Here is a 21208-nt window from a genome sequence, read left to right as displayed (position 1 = left end):
ATGCTGTTATGAAAAACTTTGAATACCTTTAAAAATATTTAATAACATTTTCAGAGTATAAGGATATGTTTATTTTTGTGACTTCTTCTGCAAACTGCCAGATTGTTCTCCAAAAATATTCTAAAAATTTGCAGTTCTACCAGCAATGACTGAGGGTACCTATTTTCCCCTATTCCTGCCAGCATTCTGTCATTACTTTTAATTATTTTTTGCCTTTTTGAAGGGTGTGAGGTGGTACCTCATTTAATCTATGTCATTTGATTAGGAAAGTCAAACAATTTTCAAGTGATTATTAGCAATTTCTATTTCCTCTTTTGAAAATGATCTGTTCATGTCCTTTGACCATTTATTTATAATATCATGAACCGGTAATTAATTACCACTGTGACTTAACAGCTTGTTATATCTTTTAAATGTCAAGTTCTTATCTGCTACATTTGCCATCAATGTTTTTCCCAATCTGTTATTTTCCTTTTAATTATATGTATCTTTGTACAGAAATTAATTTTTATGAAGTGAAGCATATCTATAGATGTATGTCTATATCTATATCCTCATGAACATCTGCAACTGCCAAACATCTTAATCTTGAAAGAGTTACCTGGAGCCATAGAGTTGAAATGACTTGACCAGCATCACACAGCTAGTGTGTATTAGAGGGAGCACTTGAACATAGGTATTCCTGACTCTAAGGCCATCTCTCTATCTGGTACTCTATGTTCTCTCTCTCTTTCTCACTCTCTCTCTCTCTCTGTCTCTCTCTCTCCACCTCTTTCTTGCTTTTTTCTTTCTCCCTCTTACCCTTTTTTCTCTTTTTCTTTCTTTACTTCTCTATACACACACACAAAAACACAACATACATTGTATGGGTATGTGTTCAATTCATCCATTTCCCATATGATTAACAAATGTACTTGGAAAAACTGATTGGCAAAGGAGTTCTCCTCTGCCTTCTGGAGCCCTTCTCACAGTGCCTTTTCCAAACTGTACTTATGTACTTCAGAATTTAAGTGAACAACAGAAATGGATTTTCCCACATGACAAAAGGTAGATTATTGAACATGAGGCCCCAAGGTCTTTTGTCTCCCAAAGGCCAGAGTAGACAAACCTGCTGAGTGTAAAAATACACCTCACCCTCCCCTCCACCCCTCCCAGTATCCGTTACTGTTGTTTGTCTGTTCTCCAAGAGGACCACTGACATCATGAGGGCTACGAGAAGACCTTTGACAACTTAGAGTCCTTCTTCAAAAGGCAACAGGAATATGGCTTTGAACCCTAAGCTCATCTTCCCCATGACAGTGGGGGAGCTCATGCTCTTCATCTTCCAATATTCTGGGCCAAAAAAAGGATTGGGTGAGCTATCTCTTCCCCACCTAGGAAACTGAGTGCATGGGAGCGTGGTTTCTGAAAGTACTCCTAGTTCTCACCATTCCCTCTTTATATACCACCTCCTTCTTTGATGTGTACAAGATGTGCACAGTACATGATTTTGGCTTTGCCCACACAGGTTACATGTTCCCATGTTTCATAACACACAAAATGATATACATGAGTATCTCTAGATGTGATTCACAAGAATCTATGTATTTCTACCATCTCATCCTTTTACCTTCTCCAACGAAAACTTTGATTTCTGTGAGGAGGAAAGCAGGAGGTTGAGGTCAGAGAATGACCATTCTACTCTCCTGAGAGAAAGGGAATACTGGACTAGAAATATATCTATCTGCTCCCTTAAATATTATCCCTTTAATAGGGAAGAAATGTCCCAAGCTATATATCCAAGGCTTGACTCCTTTCCCACCAAATACCATTTGCATAATTAATACACATAGTAGATAAACCCATTTATCCAAGTCAATAGCAAAAGCAGAAATCAGAAGTATCTGAAGAATTTATACTAGACAATATAGAGTGAATGAGCTCTCCCCTTGAGAGCAAGATACCTCAGCTCAAGATAACCGAGACTCAAGAGAGTCTCAGATCTTATCCAAGGGGGTATTCTCTGAAGTCTCTAGTGTAGTAAGCTGGAGATAATGGAGATTGCTAGCTTCTCCCCAGAGTCCTTCTCCCTTCATGAAGCTGAAGAGAGGTTGGAATCATGCATCTTCTCTCTCGATTCTGGAATCCAGGAGAAAAACCAGGGTTCTTTTCTTCCCCTCGTGGAAGCACAGGATATATTGAGTCATCAATCTCCACCAATGAGGAAAGAGCCCAATGCAATTGGCCCTTTGAGTCAAGGCTTATATATGCTTTCTATGTTGTTCATCCCCTGGCTGTGCTCCTGGGGATCCTCAACTCCCAGCTACCAACCCATGCAAGGGAACTTTCCTTCCCTTACCTGTTCATCTAACTGACTCCTATCTTGTGTCCCATCTCTCAATTGAGGAGAGATGAAGGGAAGTGGGGGGAGAGGGGAACATGTTGCAGAAAGCACTGGATTTACTACAAGGAAATCTGAGTTCAAATTTTAACTTTGATGTTTTCTGTTTGATCACCAACAAATCAAATAACTCTCTGAATATCAGTTTCTTGATCTGTAAAAGAGGGCTGAAAATATCTTTTAAGTATTCCAGAGATGAATTCAATCCTAGCAAGGTGAGGGAGGGCAGCTCATACCTGTGGACCCACTACAGGACAGCAAGAGCTGCAACAGGAACTCTCCTGATCTTCTGACCAACTCAAGTTTGTCCCAGGCCTTGACACTTGAGAAAACTGTCCCTTTCTCCCTAACTCCTGCTAATGTACCTTCTACCTTCCTGCTGAATCTTTGGCCTGGAATATCCTTCTCCTTTGAAAGGTCCCATGTTTCATAATATACCAAATTAGTGCCCTGTTCCTTTTACTAAGATAGGACTCTTTTGATGGTGATTTGGAAATAATTGAAAAGGCAAATTAATCAAATCACCAGATCACAGAGCTAGAGCTAGAAGGGATCCAGGCCAGGGCTTCTTAACATTTTTCCACTTGTAACCCCTTTTCGCATTTTGGCAGCATTGGTTGGTGTTCGGGGGTGTGATAGCATGTGCTGTGCAAAATATGATGTTTTGTGTTCAGAACCATGGCTGCAATGAAATTACACAATGCAACACAGGCAAACATTGCTGGAAACACCTCATATTCATTATGTTTGATTTTTAATTAATCTTTGTTCATTGTGCATTCAGAAATCTTTTACTGTTGCCAAATTTTTCATGACCCCATATGAGGTCACCCACAGTTTAAGAAACACTGATCGAGGCCACTGTTATTTTAAATAGGAAGAAGAGAACGGAAGGGGAGGAAAGGGAAAGAGAGGGGAGAGGAGGGGAGGGAGGGGAGGGGAGAGGAGGAGAAGGGAGAGGAGGGGAGGGAAAAAGAAGGTTTTGGAATTGATGGTCACTTTTAATTCTAGAGGTCTTGGTTTTTCCAAAAGGCTACACCTCTAGGAAGCCCTCAAAAAACATTGAAGTTTGGTAAAATTATTTAAGCCCAGTAGCCGCTGGCAAGAAAAAAAGTAAAATAAATTTTCATACAGTTAAGTTCTTTATTTCAAGTAGTCCTCAATTTTCTACATGGCCAACATTCAAATTATTTTTCATCATATTCTCCTTCATTCCTATGTTCCTGTAACAGGCATAATTTTTTCCATTTCCTAGATCAGGAAGTTGAGTCACAAGGGAGGTAAGTAGATCACAGGGAGGGATAAAACTGGACAAATCTTCTCTCTCCCAGGAATAAATAGAAATTGTCCTATTTAAGCTCTAGATTCAGAACTCAAATAGCACAGTGCATTATAAAACATCTGTTTACCAAGTAATAAATATATCACAGTACATCGGTTCTAATTCTATATGAAGGCACATTCTTAGGCCATGAACACACTGGCCCTAAATGCAAATTCACGATCTAGAGCAGAGATTCTTAATAGGTTTTTTTGTGTCATGGCCTCATTTGGCAATTTGGTGAAGCTCATGGATGGACCCCTTCTCAGAATAATATTTTTAAATGCATAAAATAAAAAGGAAACCAATTCTATTGAAGTAAAGATGTAGGTTTTTTTCCACCATCCAAGTTGATCGACCCAAGGTTAAGAACCTCAGATGCAAAAGGCCTGAATCGATTAAGCAGATAATTTTTTAAAAATTTAAATCTTTTTACTAAACACAAACAAGATACACAGATTTGGTTCTCCAGGTCCCTGGATATGGCACCCAGGTCAGTAATAAGAGCATGGGAGGAAATAAGCAGTTCATAAAAATCAAAACTCTTTTCAGTATTGTTTTTGATTGCCCCCAAGGAGCATATAGTTTCTCCCATTCCAGGTTTTCTGTCATGGAGCTTAATTAGCCATTTAGGGCTCAAGGCCTGGGCAAAATAAATAATACCTAAGACATGTAGCCAATTTTAAAATATTTATAGAATAATAAATATATCACAGTGCAATTAATGGCTCTGAGTCAATCCAAAGGCACATTCTACTAAGTTCCCTAAAGATACCTGGGACTCATATCCTATCTTTTCCAAATAATTGCTGTCTCAAAATCTAATAAATCTTAATCTAGCCACATAGTTCAAGGGAACAGGGATTTCACTGGTCATATAAGAAGCCAAAATGAGCAGGACCACTGGATATTCCAAAAGTGTTTGCAGGAAATAAAGGAGTGACTGGCAGGCATGATAAGGTCAGGTATAGGTTTTTTCAAAGACAAGAAAAGCTGGGGTGAATAAAGTTGGGGGCAGGAGGAATCCAGAATGCTGCTCCCTACCCTGCCCCATCGTTCCACAAGTTGCCCCATATCTGAACTGCTCCAGAATGCCCGTGGCAGACACCAGCCAGCCTCACCAGCATTTGGCCCCAAGCTCCCAGGGCAGCACTCCCTTCCAGCATCACGACCACCCAGTGACACCTCTCAGGACCCCAGGATCAGGCTCCATTCATTGGTTACTCTCACCTCATTCTCAGCAGGATCCTGATCATGGCACAAGCTGGTAAAGGGCTTTCCCCAGAGACTGGAACTGCCCACTCACATTGTTATAGTGGATCTGGTTAGGAGTGGTTCTAGCACCCTCTGCTGGCTGATGTGGAAACTTCAGGTTAAGAGGCAGTATGTTGGGAGGAATGCACTTTGGTCTCAAGCAGGAGTCTAATCCCATTTCTGCTACTTAGTAGCTGGGTGATCTTGGAGATGTCACTAAACCACTCTAAACCTCAGTTTCTTCAACTCTAAAATGGGGATAATACTTAAAATTGCTTATATCACCGGGTTGGGAAGAAAGTGCGTTGCAAACCTTAAAGTGCTAGGGAAATATAAGTTATTATCATTGTAACTGAGAACCAGAAGGTCTAGTAGAGAGGGGACTGCCCTTGGGGTGAGGAAGATGCGAGTTCAAGGCCAGCTTCTGACATATACTAGCCTTGGAAGGGGAATCTATACCAAACTCCCACTCCCCTTAAAATGTATCACTAACACTACCGGCACTTAGCTATTAGTATTAATAGCTTAACACAGTGTCTGACACATAGTAGGTTCTTAATAAATATTTCCTGACTAATACAGACAACAGTATTAATCCTCCAATGCTCTCTAACAGCCTATGGATCCTCTCCTACAAGTTAGGAAGCAACTTTTATTTCCCCTACATGGGAAATGTAGATGCCCCAGGCATCTTTCACTACCTCCTGTATGTCTAAAAAAAAATCAACTTTTGTGCAAATCTTCACAAAATACACTCAACAAAAATCTATCTTCAGGATATTCTAGATCAACAGGTCCCATGTTAATTTGGCCTCTGACATTTTCAGCAGTGCCCCATGGTTACCCAGTCTAGTTCAGAGCTAAATGGGTCCCATTTTATGGATGGCCTTCCTGCTTCCAGAAGGAGGAGGACAGTGAGCTTGGAACGTTAGGTAAAGTGGATCTGGATCTGGTGAAAGGGACCCTATGGACTGGGGTTCTCTCATCACCAGACAGCGGCCACCCTTGGAGGAACACCAGAAAATGAATTTCTTGGTACTCCTAACTATGAGGATCTATTTTTCCTGTGGCCACTTCAGCAGGCATAACTCAGGCTGAATTAGCTGTTACAATGGCCACAACAGGATAGGGCATTGGTCTGACACCTCCTTTGATTATTAAATCAAAATATTACCTCTTCTCACGCTTGGAAAGTCACTCTAATTTTGTTCCATCTAATCTTTATAATTAAAAAAAAAATTTCCACGTATGTACTAGTTCCTCTGTGTATCTTGCAATGAATGTTTTTTATCCTTTGCCTAAAAGCATAGACATTTTGACCTTGGTCCCAAAATTCTAGCCAGCACTAAAAATATACATGGTCTCTCCCAATCTAGACAAGTTATCTTTGAAGAGCTGGCTGATTATGAGCTTCTACACAAAAACTGCTGATTACCTGGGCTACCTTTGTTTGGGACATAGGTGGCTATGTGAGACTGACCCCTGCCCTACCCCCCCCCAAAAGAAAGTGGCAAACTTTCCCTGAAATAATCATCAAGCACGTGCTATATTCAAAATTGAAATCGTAATTTTGTTCCAGATTTAAGGAAAATTTGCTAATAATCACAAAATGTCTAGAGATGATCACTGAACTGCAAACCCAACCAATAAACAAGAAACCTCCAGGACTTGCTGAATCTTCCCTAGATAGCTAGCATAAATAATAATCTAAATAAACAGCATTTCTATAGCACTTACTATGTGACAGACACTGCACTAACCATGTTACAAATATCGTCTCATTTTATCCTCACAACTCTGGGAGGTAGGTGCTTTGTTATCTCCGTTTTACAGCTGAGGAAACTAAAGCAAATAGGGGTTAAGTGACTTGCTCAAGGTTACACAGTTATTAAGAGCTGAACTTGAGTCTTCCTGTTTCCTGGACCAGTGCTCTAATCCACTGTGCCTCCAGATGCTGTTTAAAAAAACAAAACAAACTTTTACATATATGCTGGGCATTTTACGGATCATGCTCACTGAGAGACTGCAGCCTAATCTAGGCACAGATCTCCTGCCCAGTCCTGGGATCAATGCTCTCACCCAGTATGGAAGAAACTGTCTCTGAATGTTCACAGCTCCTGGGCTGAGAGCTTCATGTTAGGATCATAGCATCACAGGTTTTGGGCTGAAAGGAACCTTGGAGGCCACCTAATGCAACCCCCTCATTTTACAGATGCAGATCTGGAGGCCCACAGGGGATAACTGACTTAGCTGAAGCCACATAAATAGTAACTCGGAGAGCCAGAATCAAACTCAAATCCTCTAATGCCACATCGCATCCTTTCCAAAGCATTGTGACACCTTTCTCTCATACATTGCTTCTTGTAATGTGTGACTTCAAGCCAGTAGGCCAAGCTCTCATGAACCTTCTTTGCCCACAAAGGTGCCATGGAGAGACATTCTGGAGTACTCACCCTCACCCTGCACCCCACTTCCTCGGCAGCAGTGGAGATGGTTATCTGGTAGATTTGTTTTATTTTCCTACTGCTTTGTCTCATACCCACCCAGCCGTGCTCTGCTCTGAGAACCTTCTTACCCCAATCAACACACACTGTCCGACTGAGAATCCTTCACAGCCTCCCTCCTGCCCCTGCTACTACATGTGTGATGGGGGACTGTTACAAGTGGGCAGACTCCAGCCCCAAGGTGCAGGACTTGGAATGTGGACCAGGAAGTTGGAGGGTACATAACCCCTCTGTCCATTCACTTCTACGAGGCTCCATTCTGGGTTCCCCTTCTTGTCCTGCCTCTCCAGGATCGTTACTGGTTGTCCAGCCTGTAGGCTTACTTCATGGCTGCTCCTGGCTACAAATGGATATGCTGCCACCACCTAAAAACACACAGAGAGTAAGAAAATGAGGAGATCAAGAAAGACATAATAATCCAAGAACAAAAGGGGTTCAAATCCATTTTTTGCCATCAATGACTTGGGAAGCAGCATGGTACAGTGGAAAGGGCACTGTATGTGGAGTCAGAGGACCTAGGTCTGAACCCTGATTTTCTCACTCATTGTCTTTGAGAAAATCATCTCATTTCTCTGGGCCTCAGTTTATTCACCTGTAAAATGAAGGGGTTAAACCAGATGGAATCTAAGGTCCCTTCCAGCTCTCAGTCAACATTCCCAAGATCCTCACACTTGGCCACTGTCTCACCTTAGCGTTTCTCTCACTTCTGGTCTCTTATTAATGAGGGATCTGACCATGTCTCCAGCTCCTTCTCTAACTTAGAGACTGATGTCTCTGAAAGAATCAGAGACTGTTAGAGTTACTAGAAAGCCAAGATGTACACTATCCATGACTAGTGGGACTCCAATTTTTACTAAAATCCTTTCAAGGATGGGGCCCTTATATGGCTAAACCCCTTGCTAGCATTATTCACTCCCTGTTCGCAAGAGGACAGTGGTTCACCCATCCCAGGTTCATGCCCATAGTTGTTTCTCATTTCCCTTCCATTGTCTTTTCTGCTGAATCCCTAGTATTGACTGGTACCTGGCTACCCTTGAATGGGGAGTTTGACTTGCCCCAGGCAACTGAGGTACTCTCCTTCACCTGTCAAAAACCCTCAGGGCTGCATCAGAAAGTATGGCATCTATGACATCCTGGCAGCAACCAGAGACAGGAGTGTGTGAGTGTGTGAGTGTGTATGAGCGTATGTGAGTGTGTGTGAGAATGTGTGTGTGTGCGTGTGTGAGTATGCGTGAGTGTGTGTGTGTGTGTGTGTGAGTGCGTGCGTGAGAGTGTGTATGTGTGAGTGTGTGTGTGTGTGCATGTGTGTGTGAGAGTGTATGTGTATGCGTGTGTGTGTATGTATGTGAGTGTGTATGTGTGTGAGTGTATGTGTGTGAGTGTATATGAGTGTGTGTGAATGTATGTGTGTGAGTGTAGGTGTGAGTGTGTGAGAATGTATGTGTGTGTGTGAGAGTGTGTGTATGTGTGAGTGTGTGTAAGTGTGTGTGTGTGCATGTGTGTGTGTGAGAGTGTGTGTGAGTATGTGGGAGTGTGTTCGTGTGTGACAGTGTGTGTGTTAGAGTATGTGTGAGTGTGTGTGTATGTGTGTGTGAGTGTGTGTGAGCACACACAAGCATGTGCATGCATGCAAATCCTGCCTCTAACACTTGTTGATCCTGTCACCCTGGTCTAGTCATTTAACTGTTTAAGGCTCTAGAGCAGTTATGTCAATCTCAAATAAAACACTACACGACACATAAGCATCCCTACTGGCTGAATACTGACTTGGAAAATCAATTATTAACATTATCTATGTTCCATTTCATCTTTATTTTGCTAGATATTTCCCAATTACATATTAATCTGATTCAGGTCTCACTTGGAAGTATTGTTGGCCAAAATGCAGGTATGTGTCAGGTTTCTGCTCTAGATAATTCTCTAAGACTATAAGTTGAGTAAAAGATGTTGATCTGCATTGATAGAGGGAATATCCTCACCCAAGATTTTCCTATACTAATTAACTCGCAAATCTAGGACCTATCCTACACACACACACAAGTGTATATACACAGTATATATATATATATATATACACACACACATATATATGTGTGTGTGTGATATGCACATGTGCATGCATGTTATACATATAAACATATGTGCTGTGTATGCACTCATGTATTTAGGGAAATCTATGATGCCATTAGTGTGGGGAACTTGTGAGAAATCAATAAATGACTCAAAAGGCATTTGTTAAATGCCTACTATGTGTCAGGCACTTTGCTAGAAGCTAGGGATTCTAAAATAAAAAAATAAAATAGTTCCTCCCCTCAAAAAGCTTACATGGTATCAGGGAGGATGACATATCAGCATATGGAAGACACATAGAGAAAATCTTATTGCCATGCCCACTTGGCTTAACACCTGGCACAGAACAGGTGCCTAATAAAGATGTGTTGATTATTAACTGACTGACTGATGCTGCATTTTATCTATGAGTTGATAAAGTTCATTCTGTGCTTGTGAAAAATTCTTATCAGGGCTTTTGTTGTTCAGTCGTTTCAGTAGTGTCTAACTCTTCGTGACCCTGTTTGGAGTTTTCTTGGCAAAGATGCCGGAGTGATTTGCCATTTCTCTTTCCAGCTCATTTTACAAATGAGGAAACTGAGGCAAACAGGGTTAAGTGACTTACTAGTCACAGCTAGTGTCTGAGGGGCCAGATTTGAACTCAGGGAGATGAATCTTACTGACTTCAGATCCTGCACTCTATCCTCCGCACACCTAGCTGTCCCCTTATCAGGGTACCCCTGGCCAATCAGCTAAATGAATTGCCAGTGATGGATCCCATCCAAGGAAGGAGCCTCAACAGAATATTTGAACATTATAGGCAAAGTTAATGTGAATGCATGTGATAAATGGAGGACCCTAGAAAACTCCAGAGACCCACATACAGATACTGTCAATTCTAGATGTCAAGTTTTTGTCTAATAGATTTACTGCAAATATTGTTACTAGTCTCTTTCTTTTCTGTTAATTTAGAGAAGTTATTTTTTTTATTATTATACAGCATCCTATTATTTTTGTACAGTCAAATGCATTGACCTAATTGCCAATAATTTCTTCCATTTGCTTGATTGATGGAAATGTTCTTACCACGGCTAAGACTTGTATTCCTTTTTTTTAAGCATTCTACATTTTAAAAATATAGACATAGAATATACATATATATAACTGATAAAGAATTTATCTTCATGTGTATTATGAGTAAGGGTTCCAAACCTAGTTTTTACTACTCGATTTTCCTTACAGTTTTAATTGGATATTAATTCCATTTCCTAGATCTTTCAAAATATAGGTTTGTCAAACACTGAGTGTATACATACACACATACATATATAGTGTGTATATATACATACAATGTATGTGTGTGTATATATCCCAAAAGTGCTTTAAAATATTTACATATTTGTACATATGCATGTGAATATATATACAGAGAAAGAGAGAGAGAGAGAGAATAAACTGTTTCTACTTCTGTATTTCTGGGTTCACTATTCTGTTTCATCGATCTATTTGTTTTCTTTTGAACCAGACAGTTTTTAATAACTCTTGCTCTAGAGAACATTACAAATTTGATCAGGCAAGTCTCTAGTCATCCTTTCTTTTTTATTGCTTTCCTTGATATTCTTTCCTATGTTCCCACATGAATTTTGTCAAGACTTTGGGTAATTCCAAAAAAATGACCTGAGAAGCAGACTCACACAGTGGACAGAAACTTGCCAGGAAAATCTGGGTTCAAGTTCCACCTCTGATGTCTGCTGGTTGTTGTATGACCTTGGAAAAGTCACCTAACTCAGTGCTCCTGGCACATCACAAGACTATAAACTGCAGAGTGGTTGTTGATCTGCCTTGGTAAAGCTATTTTTCTCACTAGTAGTATGCATGTGATCAGCAGCGCACCCAAAACAGGTTTATGTACCCAGCATACAGCTCCAATAGGCTCTAGATTTCAGGCTTTTTTCTGCTATCTTTGCTGTCCATCTTGTTTCTATACCACCAGTCTTCTCTATACTGACAAAATCAAAGGCCTGAACCAAACTTCTTCCCACCCCCACCCCCAGAGAAATAACCTATGAATAATTCTGACTCGTATTATGTTCAATCTGTAAATGAGTCTAGGAAGTAGTCACATTTTTACTATATTTGTTTAACCTAACAATGAGTCAGAGCCGTTCCTCTGGGCAGTTTTTCCTTGATTTCTGTCAAAACCATTCTGAAGTTATCTTTACATAGATTTCATGTATGCAAATTAACACTAAATATGCAATACCCTTTGCTGTTATTATAAAAGCTATTTCTCTCCCAATTAACATTGATTCTTTGGGGGAATATATGAACATGAAAATTCTTTCTATGAGGATCTCACACCCCAATACTCTACAGCACTAATTTTGCCCCGATGAATTCTGTGGCTGGTGACTGTGCTGGTTTCTGTCAATTTATAGTCATGTCATCTACAAACGGAGATGTTTCCAGCTTCTTTATTGTCAGTGATTAGTCCTTCAATGTCTTTATTGTTCTTGGTGACACTTATCTCTTTTCCTTTAAAGATTTATTGATGACCTGATTTCACATCACAGTCATTTCTAGCTGTGACTTCTCTACACTCTCTAAAACCTTTCATTCTAACAAAGAATACTATTAAGCAGCCATATCTGACAGTGTTTAATTACTAACATTTTAAGAGCATGTCAATGCTTATGGATAAGTCTCTTTTAGTTCCCCCTCCTGAGCTCCATTCCCATACCTCAACCTCAACCTATCCAAATCCAAACCCAATCTCTTTCCCTTCAGACCTACTTCACCTTCTCCTGTCTATTATCTTTCCAGATTCCTCACACTCACTCACCTCATATATCAAATAAGCTGACACATCTTGTCATTTCTATTTGAATTAATGCAATTAATCATGAATGAGGTCAAGTTCGATTCTTGTGACTCACACAGTGACCACTCCAGTTCATGCCCTCTCATCTCCCATCTAAGCCATTTTAGCAGCATCCTAATTGGGGTTTCTATCTCAAGCTTCTCCTCAATCCAACCCATGCTCCACATAGCTGCGGAAATGATTTTCCTAAAGCAGAGGTCTGACCACATTACGTACCTTCTCAGTGCCTCTTTATGTTTGATAGAATCAAATGTAAGTGCCTCTGCTTGCCATTCAGAGCCCTTTACAACATGGTCCTCCCCACTTTTCCAGGGACACACCATCTACCTTTTTTACACCTCGCTTCCCTTCACACACTGTGAGATCCAGCCCCGCTGGCTTACCCTCCATGCTCCACACAAAAGGCTCCATCTCCCATCTCTGTACTCTCACACTGACTTTCCTCAGTGCCTGGAATGAACTTTCTCATTACCTTTAGGGTGTGGCTCAAGGACCACCTTCTGATTCCCGTCAATCATTAGTGCTCTCTCTATTAAAAACCAAAACCATTTTATATTACATGTACACTTGTATAGGTACATATTGCCCTCTCTGTTGGAATGTAAACTTGAAGCACTTTTGTCCTTACAGCCCCAGCATTTAGCAAAACGCCTGGCATATTGGAGATATGCTTTTTGATTGATAGATGATGGATTTTATACCTGTTTTTAGTGCGAATGTCCACCTAGTTTCTTCCAAAGTAGATAATATTAACTTGTGGCTTAAAATACATACTTTTCAATCATGTAAAGGAAAGATTCTTATATTTTATAATTTAAAATATTAAATGATGTACTTTATCAAAAGTTTATGTCTCATCTTTATTATCTGTGGGTTTTCTCTTTTTGCTTGCAGACCAATTGTAAATTTTACTTGAATCACAGAAGCATAAATTTAAAGTTGAAAATGACCCTAGAATACTATCTAGTCCCCCCCTCATTTTGGAGATGAAGAAAAGGAGGGTCATGGGAATGAAGTGACTTTTCCAAGGCTCCCAGATGGTAAGTGGGGGGACAAGGATTCGAACACAGGTCAAGAAAGGAATATCAAGCCCTGGAATTGGCTAAATACCTATGTGGAGGACAGAATGAATTGGGGAGAGACTCGAGGCACAGAGACTAATTAGGAGGTTATTGCAACAGTCTACGTAAGAGATGTTGGGGCACTAAAACAGATTGGTGGCTATATGAATACAGAGAAGGGGGATTATGTATCAACTTTTCAGATGTATAGAGTGAGTGCGTCAAGAAGGTAACCAAGGGGGAACAACTTGTATAACTGGAAGGATGATGGTGCCTTTTTAAAAGAGAAATTCAAAAGAAGAATGAGTTGGGGATGAAAAATGATGAGTTACATTTTAGACATATTTAATTTAAGATGTCTGTAAGATATCCAGTTCAAATGGACAGGTCATGATATAGGACAAGAGGTCAGGAAAGAAAGTAGGGCTGAATATATAGGTCTAGGAATCATCAACAAAGAGTTAACAACTGAACCCATAGGAACTGATGAGATCAAAGAAAAAAGAAAAGCGAGCCCAGCACAGGGCCTTCTGGGACACCCACCATTAGGGAAAGGGACACAGAAAATGAACCTGAAAAGGATGCTAGAAAGTAGCAGAAGGAACGGTAGAAGAACCAGGAAAGGGTCATATTATAAAAACCCAGAGAAGGGAGCATTCATATGAATGTAATGGAATATTGTGTCACAAGAAATAATGGCTATGACAAATGCAAAATAACATGGGAAACCTCACTTGAACTGATACAGAAAGAAATCAGGAAAATCAAGAGAAACAGAGGTCACATAACGGCCATAAAGAAGAGGAAAATAACACCGATAGGCACTGAAACTCTGACTGATGCAGTGAACGCTTTTGACATTGAAGGACTGATGGTAAAACATCCCTGCCATCTTTTAGCAGAGGGGTCAGAGATATAGGTATGTGTTGTGGGCCACGATCTTGGTGGAACTGGGGAGGTGAGTTACTTGCCCCTCTTTTCCCTTCTCCCACAACATCATCAGGGACTGTGGTGAGCTAAGAAGCTATGGGGTAAATCTGAGGCAATCGGATTTAACTTGGCCTCCAGGTAAATTGATCTGAGACCCAGTGATGGGACCTTTGGGCAAGAAGAATAGAAAAGTGGTTTTTAGGACTTTGGCAGAGAGTTACTGAGATGCTAGGGAGCTTCCTTGCCAAATGCTTTTACTGCAGGGAAATACCTTCCAACTGCCTTGAAGACAGCTGCCCCTGGGGATATTGAATATGTTTTTATTAAAAGGCATGTTTATCTGAATCCTCAGGCTCTGAGTGAGCCATCTCCCCAGACACAGATAATAACCAGTATAGGATGGAATGAGGACTTATGTTGTCAGACACAACAGATGTGTTGCTTTGATATTTCTTACTTATGTTCTTTTGTTATAAGAGAAAGGTCTATAGAGTCAGGGGTCTCCATATGGAGTCTATGGGAAGGAAAAATGATATAAAACAGCATCATTAAAACTTTTTTTTTTTACAGCACTTTGAGCTCTCTAGCAAAGGAGGAAATAGAAACATTTATGTCCAAGGAGTGACATAAATTCGAGTTGTCCTTTCTTTCAAACCTACCTGAAAAACAGGCGTGACAGCATGGGCTGATGTCCTGGGAGCCTCTGCTGGAGGGAACCTGAAACCATCGCCTGACCCCGCCTGCATTCTGGACTCCTCAGGTGGGACCACCTGATATGGCGCTAGTTTTCCAGCTGGCACATACCCTCGATAGCCTGCAATGCACATGGAAACTTTTCTGAGATAGGCAGGTAGTTCTCTGGTAGGGATAAACAAGTTTCCAATTTCCTACATTCAACAAAAATTTATTAAGAGGGTAAAACACTGTGCTAGGTCCTGGTAGGGAGGTACAAAGTTCAGATAAAATAGTGTATCTGCCTCCATGTAGCTTATATTATAGGAAAGGGGTCAAACATAAATGTAGAAATGTATAACAAAGCTCACAAGAAAAATCAAATGCTATATGTGGTCCAAGGGGAAGGTCATTATTGACTGGGGGTTGAAATCAAGTAAGGTGGTTAGAGATTATATAAATGAATGAAACGGAAGGATGGGGAACTCCCCTATACGACACCTAGCACCCTGCCCTGTGCTTAGAAGCAGTTCTGGCCTGCAACCCTGAGTGCCCCATTCCTGGCACTATGTATTTCCCCTCTTCTGGGTCCGGCTACCTTTATGAAGAGGGACAGGATGATGAAAAAATCTCTTTTCCTCAAAGGAAGGCCCTGCGAGTGTGCACATAAGACAAAGTTTGTCGTTTCACAAATAGGGCATTCTGGAGCTTTGCCCAAGCACTCCAAATATGCTTCAGCCAAAAGGAAGCACTGGCACTCACATCTAATACGAACTGCAACTGCCACCCAAATTGGGAGTCTCACGCCAACTTTTATTTATTTATTTATTTTTAATTTATTTATTTGACATTCATTTTAACAAAATTTTGGGTTCCAAATTTTCTCCCCTTTTGTCCCCTCCCCCCCCAAACACCAAGCATTCTAATTGCCCCTATGACCAATCTGCTCTCTCTTCTATCATCCCTCTCTGCCCTTGTCTCCATCTTCTCTTTTGTCCTGTAGGGCCAAATAACTTTCTATACCCCTTTACCTGTATTTCTTATTTCCTAGTGGCAAGAACATTACTCGACAGTTGTTCCTAACACTTTGAGTTCCAACTTCTTTACCTCCCTCCCTCCCCACCCCTTCCCTTTGGAAGGCAAGCAATTCAATATAGGCCAAATCTGTGTAGTTTTGCAAATGACTTCCATAATAGTTGTGTTGTATAAGACTGACTCTATTTCCCTCCATCCTATCCTGTCCCCCATTACTTCTATTCTCTTTTGATCCTATCCCTCCCCATGAGTGTTGACCTCAAATCGCTCCCTCCTCCCCATGCCCTCCCTTCCATCATCCCCCCCACCCTGCTTATCCCCTTATCCCCCACTTTCCTGTATTGTAAGATAGGTTTTCCTACCAAAATGAGTGTGCATTTTATTCCTTCCTTTAGTGGGATGTGAGGAGAGTAAACTTCATGTTTTTCTCTCACCTCCCCTCTTTATCCCTCCACTAATAAGTCTTTTTCTTGCCTCTTTTATGAGAGATAATTTGCCCCATTCCATTTCTCCCTTTCTCCTCCCAATATATTTCTCTCTCACTGCTTGATTTCATTTTTTTAAGATATGATCCCATCCTCTTCAATTCACTCTGTGCACTCTGTCTCTATGTGTGTGTCACACCAACTTTTATAATACAAAGGCCTGAAATGGAGGCCTCCAGCACACACAGGATGACTGAGGAGCCCAGGAATCTAAGAGTTGGAATAGACTACAGAGGTCAGTTACATGGTCCAACCCCTACCTGAGCAGAAACCTCCTCTTGAGCACCCTTGAGGAGTGGTCACCTAGCTGTTTCTTGAGTGTTTCTCAAGCAGGAGGAAGCTCACTGCCTCACAGGACAGCACATTCCATGCTGGATAGCTCTGATTGCTGAAAATCAATTCTTTATTTTCAACTGAAGTCTACTTCCTACTTATTGCTCCTAGTTTTGTCTGCTGGGTCTCAGCAGAACAAATAATAATTTAATAATAATAAGCTTGGCCAAGTGGATCGTGCCAGACTTGGAGGCATGAAGAATTAGATTCAGAGATAATCTCTGAGGCTTGCTTGTCATGTGACCTGGGAAAATTCCTTAACCTCCATTTCCTCATTTATAAAATAGAGATAATTGTTGTGATGATCAAAATTAGATAATGTATTTAAATGGCTTTATAAACCTTAAAGTGACACAAAAATTGAGATGTTAATAATTCTATTTCTTTTCTCCATGACAACTCCTCAGATATTTGAACACTGATCATGTACTCTCTTAAGTCTTCCCTTCCCCAGGAAAAAAAAAAATGTTTCTTCTATTAGTCCTTATGTGACATGGTTAATATGATTCATTGGTTGTTCTACAGATCAGCTTTTTCCCTGTCAGTCTTTGCAGAGTGGCTCACAGGCTTTCCCCAAAGGAAAAAAAGAGACTTTCCAAGTTCCTCGTGTACATACCTCCAGTGTCCACCAGCCAACGACTAGTATTGCCTTTGGTATCCCTGTCTTGAAGGAGAGCCACAACCTGCCCTCTTTGAAGAGTCAGAGCCAGATTTCCACTCCCACTGATGTTACTTGTCACCTGGTAAAGCTTGCTAGGGCCATACTTGCTCAGGAGTGTCTGGACTTGTCTTTCTGCAGCAGGCTGGAGTGGCTAGACAAAGGAGAAGTGGTAAGGAGTCATAGAATCACCCAGTATCCCAGTGGGAAGGGACACTCCCAGAAGACACCAAATCCAACCTATTCCTGGGCATTTCTTTTCTACAGCCTGATAAGTGGCCATCTAGTCACTACCTGAGAGGCATCTCATCATGAGGAAGGTTTTCTTTATATTAAACTAAATATGTCTCTTCATTCTGGCTGGCTTTGTCTTCTCAGGCAAACCCCACCATTGATAGAATGTGAAGAGCCCTATTTTGAGAGTTAGGCTTTTGTGCTAACCTATCCCAAGTGTCTTCTCCTTTCCGAGTCTTAGGTTCCACATTTACAAAATGAGGAGCAGGACTTGAGATGTCAGAATCTTGTGGCTGAAAAAGAAGTAGCTTAATGGTCTCAGTCTAAGCTTCATTTCCAAGTTCCCTTCTAGGTCCACATTACTAAGGGGTTTTTTTTTTTGTTTTTGTTTTTTGGAGGAAATCAAGGTTAAATGACTTGCCCAGGGTCACACAGCTAGTAAGTGTCTGCAGCCAGATTTGAACATAGGTTCTCCTGACTCCAGGGCCAATGCTCTATACACCTCCCCACCTTAGCTGCCTCAGTGCTATAGGAGCACTGTTCTCAAGATGGAAAACTAAACCGAAAGTGTACAATTCGGGTGGTATTCCACTACAGAAAAATCCTGCTTTTATAACCAATCAATACTTCTGTAGGGTTTCTACTTGCAGAGCCCTGTCTGAGCTATGTATACAGGGCTTGGGGAGAGGGTGGGCCCTCTGGGAACACTTACTTGTGTTACTGGAACTGGCAACACCTTCTCAAAGCTCTGGCGGAAAGAGTGAAGCTGCGCACTGGTCTTGCCCAATGTGTCTTCCACCAGCCTCCTGAAGTCAGATTCAGAAACATGACTGTGGGGCAGCTGGGGAAAAGAGACTGAAGTCAGAGACGAACCAGAAGAGGATGATTAGGAGAGATCAAAGAATGAAAAGATCCTTGTCCCATGCAACGTATGCAAAGCTACTGCTCATCTGACAATATGATTTTCTGTGTTCTAAGCAGGTAACCTATTGACCAGGTATTGTTGTTTTTCAGTCACGTCCAACTCTTCATGACCCCATTTGGAATTGTCTTGGTAAAGATACTGGAGTGGTTTGCCATTTCCCTCTCTGGTGGATTAAGACGAACAAAGGTGAAGTGACTAGTCCAGGGTCACATACCTCATAAGTATCTGAGGCTGGATTTGAATTCAGGTCTTCCTGACTCCAGACCCAGGGATCTATCCATTGAGCCACGTAGCTGCTTCTTACTGGCCAGGTAAGACTCAGTGAATCCCACCCAGTGACTCAACTCTTAGACTTATTCTAACTGTGTGACCCTGGACCAGTCACTTAACTTTGCCTCAGTTCCTCAACTGTAAAATGAACTGAAGAAGGCAAGGGCAAACCAGTCCAGTATCTTTGCCACGAAAACCCCAAATAGGGTCACCAAGAGTCAGACGTGACTGAAATGACTGAACAGCAAGGCAATGATAATAAATGGTTATAAATTCTGATTCCAAATAAGGTCAATGTCCCTAATGGGAAAGATGAGTCTGAGGTAATAGAGAACTTTAACAGATACAATGAGACTATCATCTATTGATTGAGTATAGAAAAGAGACAAGGTTGTAAAATGCTTTTTGTATATGATACTATTCCATACTCTACACATCTGTCCTGTAGCCTGAGACGATTCAGCTATGCCAACCCACTGGGAAAAGGGATTGAATGTGAAGTCCCTCCACCTGTATTTCTTAGTTTGAGGAAGCTGATCCTTTCCCCCCACATAAATCCAATAATAATTGCCATCTCTGTGTGTCCTGTATCAAAAACTAGGCAACCTCAAAACCCTACCTAGGGAACCACAGGTCTTACTCAAAAGTTTTCTAACACAGTACATCTTTGGGCAAAGAATGCTTACTCATCGTACAGCCAAGGGTTAGTTAGCCTTTTATTTATTCTGAAACTGCTGAAGCAATGACCCATGTTCACTTAAATCCTCTCATCATGACATGGAGATGACCCTGGATTTTGGAAGGACATACTTTGGAGCATAAACTCCAGCAGGTCCTACCAGCTATCTTTTTCTCATCTGCGGACTAATCGAGCTCAGGGCAGGACAACTGGCCACCAGAGGGCAGTGTTTTCTCTACCCATAGTAATTCATTCAACCATGTACTAAATCAGGGAAGAACTATGGGATACATAGCAGAAGGAGGCGGAGGCACGGATGCCAACAAAATCATGGCTCATTTGCAGTATTCAAGTACCCGTATGTATGAGGTTAGGCTCACCGTTCATTAAAATGAGATGCAGCAAACCTGTGATGCTGTTGGGTCAGACTTTGATCCATTCAGTCCAGGATTTTGTCTCCAATAGTACCATCAAAGGATATGTAAGCTGTGAAAGATCATGACTGGCCTCCAGGATACCAACCTCAAAGATTAGAACTGCCCCTACCCTGAAATATTCTAGCTTCCCTCAAAAAACTATGCCAGGTTTGTCATCCATGAATTTATATCTAATATTTGTATTTTGGCTTATGCTAAAATATAAATATTAGTTATATTGTTATAATATTATACATATCTTAAAAGTTTTATAAGTTAACAACTGGATGAGTGACAGAATGCTTCCTCTAATACATCACAAACTTGTCTTACAGAGACATTGTGGCATGGTGAACAGGGGGCCAGAATCAGTCCAGAAGACTTGTGTTCCATCCTGCTTCTGATACATATTACCTGGTCACTTAACCTCTCAGAGCCTCGCCCCATCCCCCACCTCAGGTACCTCTCTAAGGCTAGAAGTTACAAAGGCGTTGCTGACCAGCATGTGTAAAGGAAATTTCCACACTGGAAGTTCTCCTAGGCTGATGAAATCACAAGTCTGCATGAATAAAACTCCTTAGGTTACAAACTTCAAAAGATTCTCCTTACTTCTAGCATTTTCCCCCTGACACAGCCTCAAGCATAGAACCTTCTTTGTGTCTGAAAGTTACAGAACACGTTTGGGGAGGATTTTGTATCCGGGCAGTCACAGGAATGATTAGAATGAAGACAGAGTGGAGGGTGGTGGGATGAAATACCAGGTAGGCTGCAGCTGGGCTTTTGTAGGCAACACACTGTTAACAAATCAAAAGTATATACTTTCCCTCGGTATTGTTTCCTTAAGCCAGTTCCAAGCAGGAATTCTCCACCCCAGGCCTGGCTTCCAAACTCTAATTATATTTTCCTTTCCTGTCTAGCTCTCTGAAGCAGCTACCTCTAAGATTTCTGACTTAATCTCTGCTCTGTTCAGAGTTCGCTTTCTTGGATCCCTGGAACATTGTGCTTGGCTACCTTCAACGCCCCACCCCAGTTTTCTGGCTTGTCATTGTTGACTCCCTGGTCTGTTAATCACTCACTATTCTCCAGGATGGAGGTGGCCTCCTTCTCACCCCTTTAAGGGT

General features: G+C 41.2%; 1 protein-coding gene across 4 annotated transcripts in view; it reads right to left on the bottom strand.

Moving 5' to 3' along the window:
• Window positions 1–3503: 3503 nt before the first annotated feature.
• The window catches only part of ARHGEF37 (Rho guanine nucleotide exchange factor 37), a 76807-nt gene continuing 59102 nt past the window's right edge, over window positions 3504–21208 (bottom strand). For all 4 annotated transcript variants that reach the window (XM_072630682.1, XM_072630684.1, XM_072630685.1 and 1 more), the window contains 4 exons: window positions 18510–18638; window positions 17522–17717; window positions 15040–15194; window positions 3504–7824 (listed from right to left, as the gene is read on the bottom strand). In XM_072630682.1, coding sequence (XP_072486783.1) covers window positions 7591–7824; window positions 15040–15194; window positions 17522–17717; window positions 18510–18638 — 714 coding nt within the window. In that variant the 3' untranslated portion in view covers window positions 3504–7590. The remainder of the gene's footprint in view (window positions 7825–15039; window positions 15195–17521; window positions 17718–18509; window positions 18639–21208) is intronic.

The sequence above is a fragment of the Notamacropus eugenii genome, chromosome 1 (assembly GCF_028372415.1).
Source record: "Notamacropus eugenii isolate mMacEug1 chromosome 1, mMacEug1.pri_v2, whole genome shotgun sequence".
Classification (NCBI taxonomy): domain Eukaryota; kingdom Metazoa; phylum Chordata; class Mammalia; order Diprotodontia; family Macropodidae; genus Notamacropus; species Notamacropus eugenii.
This window is presented reverse-complemented; position numbering and strand designations above follow the sequence as displayed.